We start from the raw sequence: 8,472 nt of genomic DNA, 5'->3' as shown, positions 1-8,472 counted from the left end.
GAATGTGCGAGATTGGCAAGTACAGAAAGCCCAATTTGTCCGGCTTGCGGGGACCCATGCCCGACAGAGACGAAAGTGACATTGGCGCAAGCCGAATGGATGGATATGTCCGTGACATGGTAGAGGCAGAGGCAGGCATGGATATGTATATATATATATATATATAGATATAGATATATATATATATATGTCCGTGATGTGGCATGGGCAGAGGCATAGATATGTCCGTGACGTGGCAGGGGCAGAGGAATGGATATGTCCGTGACGTGGCAAAAGCAGACCCAGCCCAAACTCAGTCTGTCCTTTCTCTCTCTCTGTCTCTCTGTCTCTCCTTCAATTTCTGTCTCTCTTCAGAAAGCCTTTTTTTTTTGGTCCTTCTCAATTCTGCCGCCTTCTTTGTCTGGGTAGATCCATGGAATCGACCAAGAATGCTTTCCACGACTGGTTGTCTGCATCTGCATTTGGTATGTCAGATTTTAGAACCCCTCTCTCCTCTCTGTATTTATTTTTGATTATTTGCTCATTATTTAATTTTATTATTTTGCTATGTTTGTTTCTCTATTGCTTCAGATAATATGTTATATCGCCCCTTTTCCTTCTCTCTTTTTACATCTTTTTTAGTTCCTGTTTTGCTGATGATAATTCCTCCTCTTCCTCTGTTTTTTTCCCTTTATTATAATTGTTTTCCTCTTATTTTCTTTTTCTTTTCATTTTTTTATTATTCATCGAAAACCTTCCCCTTCTTTCATTATTTTACTCTGTTTGCTCTCCATTTGATTCATATCTTTTTGTTACTTGTTGCTTTATTTAAAAACAGCATTCTTTATTTTGATTTTTCTTTTGTCTTATTTCTGTTTTATGATGGTTATTTTAACTCCTGAGTTTCTGCATTTCTCTGATCAATTCTCTTCTTTCTTTGATTTCAATTTCAACTTCTGCTTTGGTTTCAGTGAAAGGATCAGATCAGACTTCGCGGGTTGTGAGCCGGAAAAAGCACCGGTCAAAGAGAAATCCAGCAGTTTCAGGTAAATTAGAGAGCTATTTTTATGAAATTCAAATCATATAATCATAGCCTAAAAAAGCACTGATTGAAGAGAAATCTGACATGTTGTAAATTAGAGATAAATTTTTGGACTTTTAATTTTTATAATTATGGTTTATGTGAGTTATGAGGCGAGAAAAAAGCACAAGTGAAATCTGACGTTTTTGCGTAAGTCAGAATGTAATTTTGAATTTAAACTGTTCGATTATCACATACATTTTGTCAGCCCCTGCAAGTTTTGGAAGTTAAATTTTTTTGACTATAGCTAACATGCTTGTTAGCCAGAAAAAGAAGTGGTCAAAGAGAAAGCTAGTGATTTTGGGTAAATAAGAGATCCGTTTTTGGAAATTAAAATTGTATAATTATAGCCTATACAGGTTGTGTACAGTAAAAAGAACCAGATCAAAGAGAAATCTGATTAGTTTGGGTAAATTTAGAGAGTACTCTTTGGAATTTTAAAGCCTCTATCTATAGCCTGTGTGGGTTGTGAGCCGGAAAAAAGCTATGATCGAAGAGCAAAAATCTGCTCATTTTTTGGATAAATTCAAAAGCAAATTTTGGAATTTAAAATGATTTAAGTATAGCCCTATTGGGTTGTGTACAGACAAAAGCAATTTCGAGTAGATTAGATAACATTTTTTGGAATTCTAAATCTTATAATTATAGCCTATCTGGCTTACGAGCCAAAAACAGCAGGATTGAAGAGAAATTTGGTGATGTCTGGTAAATTTTGAGAGCAATTCTGACATTTTAAATTGAAACATCATAGCATAAACATGATTCATAAATACAAAATTGGTGGGTTAAAATCCGGAAAATGGAACCCTAACACAGTTAGTAAGCGCAAAACTGAATAATAAAAACCAAAATACTAGATTCAAACTCAAACATGACTTTTATAGGTATGAATCAGAGATTTATAACCCAAAACATGGGAGATTAATTGGCCAAAATTAGCCCAAAGTCATAGATTTAAATGCTAACATGATTAATAAGCCCAAAACCAGATATTGATAGCCTACAATTGTAGCCTGAAATGATGCAAGAGGTTAATGGCCCATAATGGTAGCTTCAGGGGAGGACACTGGAATACTGGGGAAACTCTGGAATAACCAAGTTTTTCCTTTTTTCCCTAAGGGTGCTTGGTCAATCCCATCTGGAAAAATTATATGGTCAATTCATTTTCTTGCACTTCATGTGCTATTTGAACAATTTAATTCAAATTTTATGAATTCGTTTTTTGATGTTTGATCTTGTTGGCAGAGACAGAGAACTCTCGGATTGAAACAGAGCACAGGATTCGTGTAGTTTGGAAGGTTAGCTACATACTCTCACCATACCTTCTCTAACTATTTTCAGATGCATATTGCTTTCCATTTGGAGCATCATGTGGTTGAAAGTCAGTACTTTAATATGCTTTCAAATTCTATATCAATTGAGGCAAAATTCTATGAAGCCGTACGAGAGAGCAAATTTAACTTAATCTTTGAGATGCATAGTTCAAATTTGATGGCCAGTAACTTATGTGAAAATTGCTAATAGCATACGTGAATATGGATGATATAGGATGCCATTAGACGGAAATAATTTATTGCAGTTTTGATGGGTCACAAATCTTTATATTTGATAGGGAGAGGAGCAGAGGTAACAAATCTTAGAATTTAAAATATCTAAAGTTTGATGGCTTATACCATATGTGTATTAAATAGGCTCCCAAAATTAGGAAAAAGATGTACCCGGTATACGAAATGTTGGTTCAAAATTTTATACTTCTTGATTGGAAATATTTACCAAGGGAAGAAAAAATTCCTACGAACAGATAGATTTTCTATTAGATCCCTATAAGTTTGTGATATTTTCTGATAATTTACTATTATTGCATGCATGATTAAGGAATCTCAGTTTGAATAGTATAAGTGTTTTTTTCTGATTTGTTGTAAGTTCCCATCTTTTGTATAAATGTAAAGGTCAAATGCTTTGAAGCTGTGCAAGAGTACATGTAACTACACATAGAAATGCATGCATCAAGTGAGCTGTTGTCACATTGACAAGGATCTTTTCCATGCAAGTTATTTTGTTGTATAGTGCAAAAGTACCCAGATAAGGAAATGAAGATTGATGATCAGAAGAAAAGTTCGAGTTTATGTAATCTTGGATGATGAGCCTGACATTTATCATAGTTTTTATCCACTTTGACTTTCACTTTATGAAACATTATTTATGAACTGGACCAAGTCACTTCACTGTGCTTGTGGATGATTGACAAGATACCTGATGTCACATTATTTAGATAGCTTTGTTATATCATGCTCATATGTGGATACAACATACACATGCACATTTAGGATGCATACACCATATATATGTATCATCCATGTTTAAGTGGGTTGCACATACACACAAATGATTGTGAATGGGTGAACGGTTTTTTGTATGTATTATCCTTGTATTGTGAATGAACCGATTATTATGTACATAGGACTCTTATTGGTACACAAAAGAAGCCACTTAACACGTAAAAATCCATGAAAAGTAACTAAACCAAATTAGTCGCGACACAGGACTTGGTTTGACTAGAATTGAAGTAGAATGTTAATGTGCCAATTGAAAGAATCTTCTCAGGCATGTAGAATGCAAGGATTGCTGCAGTGAAAACGTGAACTGTGATAAGAACTAGTGTAATAATCGATATTGGAAAAATATAAGAATTTTACAATCTAAAACTGGGAACAATCCAAGGATTGGCAATAAAGGTATGAGCATTAGAATAGCAATGGGAAACAGTTCAGTTCGATTCAGTTTGGGAGTCTTAAACTTAAATCATTTCAAACCAAATCATTTAAATTTTTTAAAATTAAACCTAATCAAACTGAACCAAACTGCAAAACCTTTAAACTGAAACTGTTGAAACCAAAAGTGTCCAAACCAAACGATTAAAGAGATTTACAAACCGTTAATTTGTTAAGCCTCAATTTTTCTGTTCGTTTTTGGCACATTATGTTGAACTTTTGCATAATTCTGTTTCAAAGAGTTTCCCAACCAAAAGTCTCTTTCTTATAAACCACGGAAAGAAAAAAATATTGGATCTCAAATGTCATAATGTATTATGTTAATAGGCTATAGCTCTTACCTTAATAAAGTTAATTCATATTTGATCAATATTTCAAATATGCCATAACCCTAAACCCGTAAACCATTTAAGCAGAATTTTGAAGCTGTTTAAATCGCAAACCATTAAGCCAATAAAGGCTCAAACGGAACTGTTGAACTCCTAAGCCAAACCAAACCCAAACCTAACGGTTTACAAATTTTGGTTTGCCGATTGCTAGATTGTAAACATGTGCTGGTTTCCATCATGTTAGTGAACAATATCATCATGAGTGCAAGACTTAAAATAATACCAAGCCATGTAGATATTAGCTGTATGTCTCTCAAGATTTATTCTAGAGTGTTGGAAAATGAATGATCTGGCATATTATTTCACATGGTAGAGTTAATATTATGTCATATAAGAGTTATGGTTCAGATTAGACGCCAAGGAAAGCTTCTTCGCCTGGTGAAAATAATATACATTGTAAGAGATTTTTTTCTTAAAGAGGTCTAATAGATTCTAGATCAAAGAGCTTACAATGGTGATGGATGAGTATGGCTGTAAAAAAGACTTCAATATGAATTAGGGATCATTGTTCTTGCTTTTGTTTTGCGTCTAATTTAGTTTTTTGTTTCCGCAGTTGAGTAATCGACATTATCGCAGATGGATGAACGATAGACTTTTGCGAGAACTTGCTCCTCCACTTGATGCTCAAGAAATTGGAAGCCTTTTTGCCCCTCCTCCTTGGGGTAATAAATAGCTAGTTAAAAAGCTTTTTGCTGAACTACTTGTAAGTAAAAGAGGTCTTTTAGTTCTGATATGGTAAACATCTCTTTTTTGATAGGTGAAAAGTCTGTTGTAACTCCCTTCGAGAGGGTCACAAGTGTCGGACAAGGTTTTGCCCATGAAATCACCACTTGGGAGCCTTTCAGAAATAATGTTGACATGGATGCTGAGGTAAATATTTTATTCTAATTTTTTCCTCTCTAATGTTTTTTAATACCATTTTTGCATGCAGGCAAAACTGTTACAAGGTAAAGCTACCGGTCAAAGGAAGAAGCAAGATAATGATGTTGTTGCGAGGCACAATATTGCACAAAAATCATGGAGAAACATCTCTCACAGATTGAGGGATGCTTTACGGCGTAGCTCTACGTGGCATTTAGTTGGTGCCTTTGAGGTTTGTTTTTGTATTTATGATGTTGGGCTTTATATATAATAAAAACAAATCTGAAATACCCCTGGTCTTTTGTTTATTTCCCCTAAATGCCCCAATTCAACCCTTTCTCTCTCTAGTACTTATTTTTGAGAGCTTATTCCATAAATTCATCCCTTAATTTTTAATTATAAATATGCTAGCTGAACAATACATACCCTTTTTCTGTCTCTTTGGGGCTGGATTGGGGCATTTGGGGAAATAATGTAGACTTACCAGCCATTCAGGACAAGAAACAAAAAACATAAAGAAATATTGAGCAACTTGGTTAATTCTTGTGGGAGACAATTCTTGATTTTCTGGGATGGATAGATACAGGAGTTTTTTGCAATAGAAATACTGAGCAACTTGATTGATTCTTGTAGGAGACAATTCTTGATTTTCTGGGGCGGATAGATGCAGGAGGTCCGAGTAACCTTCTATTGGATGTTGATGATTCATATCATCGAATGCTACTTCATGGAGTTTGTGAGGTACCAAAATACAGGTTCCTTTGACATTGTTCACATTTTCTTCAGTGAAACAATCAACTTCTATTGCTCGATGAAATCACCCATGGTCAATAATATGGGTGCTTCAAAAGCACTTGGAAGGAAATGTGAAACTTTTCTTTTGAGATTTAATAGAAGGCTGAAACCAAAGAATAGTTCTCATTTATAATTCACATTTTGTGACATGCTTTTCTTATTATCAGTTCTATGGGTTGTCATCGCAAACGATACCGTTAATGGAAGACAAAGCAGATGGTACATCTTCAGGAGTCTTCCACGTCCACATAAGGACAATTGCGAAACCAGGAAAGTCTGCTGAACATCACCAAGAAATGCCAATTAAATTAATCCAATTCTTGGCCACTCAAAAAGCTGAGGGTCTCGCTTACTGATACCTCAATGTGCTTGGCATTGGAGTTAATATTGTACATATGTTTCGAACATCCCAAGGTAGGTATCAATCTTAATATATATTTGGGAAATAGAAAAATGCCTGTAACTTGTTGGATATTCACCCAAATACACTGAATCTAGTAAGAGAACCTCAGATTTCTCCTCTTGCTCAAAGCTACCTACAACAGGGATATTCAGATAATTTTGGGCAAGTTATGAATGCCCAACAAGTATGGGGTATCTGGCATTTTGGTTTTCAGATTCTAACACATTGATGGTATTTCCTCACTGTAACAAATGTTTTGCATCAGGTTTGAGTCGTGGCATGGGCATCCATGCAGCGATGATTCATTTGCAGATAATCTTAAAGCACACCCCTTGTTTTACAAACTTGGTGTTGTTTGTACATGTAATCAGGGGTGGGTTTCCATTTGATGTTTTTCAATGGCATTCCAATTTCAGTAGTGTAAAGGAGTAAAGACATTTGAAGCTCCACAAAACACGAAAGGACATGTATATTAATAAAATTCCCATTGAAAATTTCTCATCAAACTATGTTGTTAAATGCTATGACCATGTCTTAACTAGGACTAGGTAGTGGGATATTCATGTCTCTCTTCCAGTTTATATTGCATTTTACAAATAAAATTCATTACATAAATGTTTATGTAAGCTAAATGTTCGTGTATGCATTTTATGAATTGATACAACTTGCTTATGGAAGAAGTGTGAAAATTGCACAAAGAACTAAATTTTTAGATGTGAGAGAACAATTGGAGCATCAATTTGACAAGAAGATCATAGTGCTAAGAAGAATACTATGTACAAATTGATGGGTACCCTGAAGCTTGTGTTGCAATTTCCTTTGAGCAAAATACAATGAACATGATGACTTTTTAATGTATGGTGTAATAGAAAATTGTGTCCCTTGAAAAGTGCAATTTCCTTGTGCTATAAATTCCTTGAAACAATAGCTTGGTTTTGTACCCAAATTAAGGATGTGTATACATTGATGTTTTTTTCACCATTAGGTTGATTGAGGTCAATGTCTTGTCGATCTATTTTGTTTAACTCCATGTTAGTGGGAAGTTAATTGGGCTTTGTATACACATTCAAAGGGTTACTACCATATGTAGGTTAGCCCTCAACATTAGGTTACTCCACCTAAAGATTTCTACTTTGTACAAGGCCAATCACATCCTTAAGAGGTATAAATGTTTTTCATGGGTAACAATTGCTCACAATTGAGTATTGAAATGTTGTTGCAAGGCATCATCTCTCCATAATGGGTTGTGTTATGTATACAATTGGTTTATTTGGTTATCATTGATTGTGGAAAACTGTCATCATCCTTAAAGAATAGGTAATTTGTGGATTAAAAGAGTCATTCATGGAGTTCCTCTTATTTTCCAAAGTGATGTGGCATATGAATTCATCTTCACAAAGTGTTATCAAACTAATATTTATGACACTAATTTTTTATGGGTATAGGAATGTCCATGTGCTAGAAATGGTTTCATTCTTTTGGCTTTATAAAGATTGAGGTTAGAGCTACATTAGAAGATAACTCTCTTATGTCCCAAGCTAGTGCTATTAGTTTGATAGAGCTACCAATGGAGTTGGGGTGTTATGTAGGTTTTCAACATCTATCTTTAAAGCAAGGAATTTGTAATGAGTGCACCTCCCTTTGTTTTTTTATCTCATTGTGACTGGGCTTGGGCTCACAATCACATACCAAAAGTTACCAAAGTTTAAGATTTTGTAACTTTGAAGTTTCACTCTTTCATTAATAAAGGTACAACATTCTATGTCTTTTTCCCTTTTCCTTCTTTTCTTTGTTTTGTTGCTTCATTAGCGAACTTGCTTGAGGTTCCATCCCCTTCAACAACTATTGTAGCATACACACCATAATAGCTTGCAAGTGAGCAATCCACACACCCTTTTTCTTCAAGATTGCAAGGAGAAATCAATGTCTAAACTTTTGCTAGTATCCACTGTTAGGAAACAGGTCCCTCCAGATGGGAAGTGAGAAGAACAGTATTGATGAGCAAACTCGGCCGAGGCCGAAACCGGATGAGGAGTACCCGGCTACGGAAGACCCGGTGAGAACCGGATGACGAGTACCCGGCAAGAGCCGGATGGTGAAGACCCGGTGAGAACCGGATGTGGAATACTCGGCAACGGAAGACCCGGTGAGAACCGGATGACGTGTGCCCGGCAAGCGCCGGATGATGCAGGC

At 35.4% G+C, this 8,472-nt stretch overlaps 1 protein-coding gene across 3 annotated transcripts; it reads left to right on the top strand.

Moving 5' to 3' along the window:
- The first annotated feature begins 347 nt into the window (after window positions 1–347).
- On the top strand, window positions 348–6,785 carry LOC147857234 (R3H domain protein). 3 transcript variants are annotated; one of them, XR_015530644.1, is made up of 9 exons: window positions 348–464; window positions 951–1,025; window positions 2,306–2,358; window positions 4,774–4,882; window positions 4,978–5,090; window positions 5,152–5,313; window positions 5,715–5,822; window positions 6,044–6,290; window positions 6,545–6,785. XR_015530644.1 is itself a non-coding variant. In XM_087328801.1 (8 exons), exons 1-8 carry the CDS (start codon window positions 413–415, stop codon window positions 6,230–6,232), a joined length of 861 nt encoding a protein of 286 aa, XP_087184927.1. In that variant the 5' UTR covers window positions 348–412; the 3' UTR covers window positions 6,233–6,785. The 3 variants fall into 3 exon arrangements, 1 of the variants encoding a protein (XP_087184927.1); XR_015530645.1 differs by having other exon boundaries at window positions 6,044–6,294; XM_087328801.1 differs by having other exon boundaries at window positions 6,044–6,785.
- Window positions 6,786–8,472: the final 1,687 nt, after the last annotated feature.

Source organism: Azolla caroliniana, unplaced genomic scaffold (assembly GCF_043228905.1).
Source record: "Azolla caroliniana isolate FFs.n. ecotype wild unplaced genomic scaffold, voAzoCaro1.0.p SCAF_12, whole genome shotgun sequence".
In the NCBI taxonomy this organism is placed as follows: Eukaryota; Viridiplantae; Streptophyta; class Polypodiopsida; order Salviniales; family Salviniaceae; genus Azolla; species Azolla caroliniana.
Note: the sequence above shows the minus strand (reverse complement) of the source record. Positions and strands in the feature narration are given on the sequence as shown.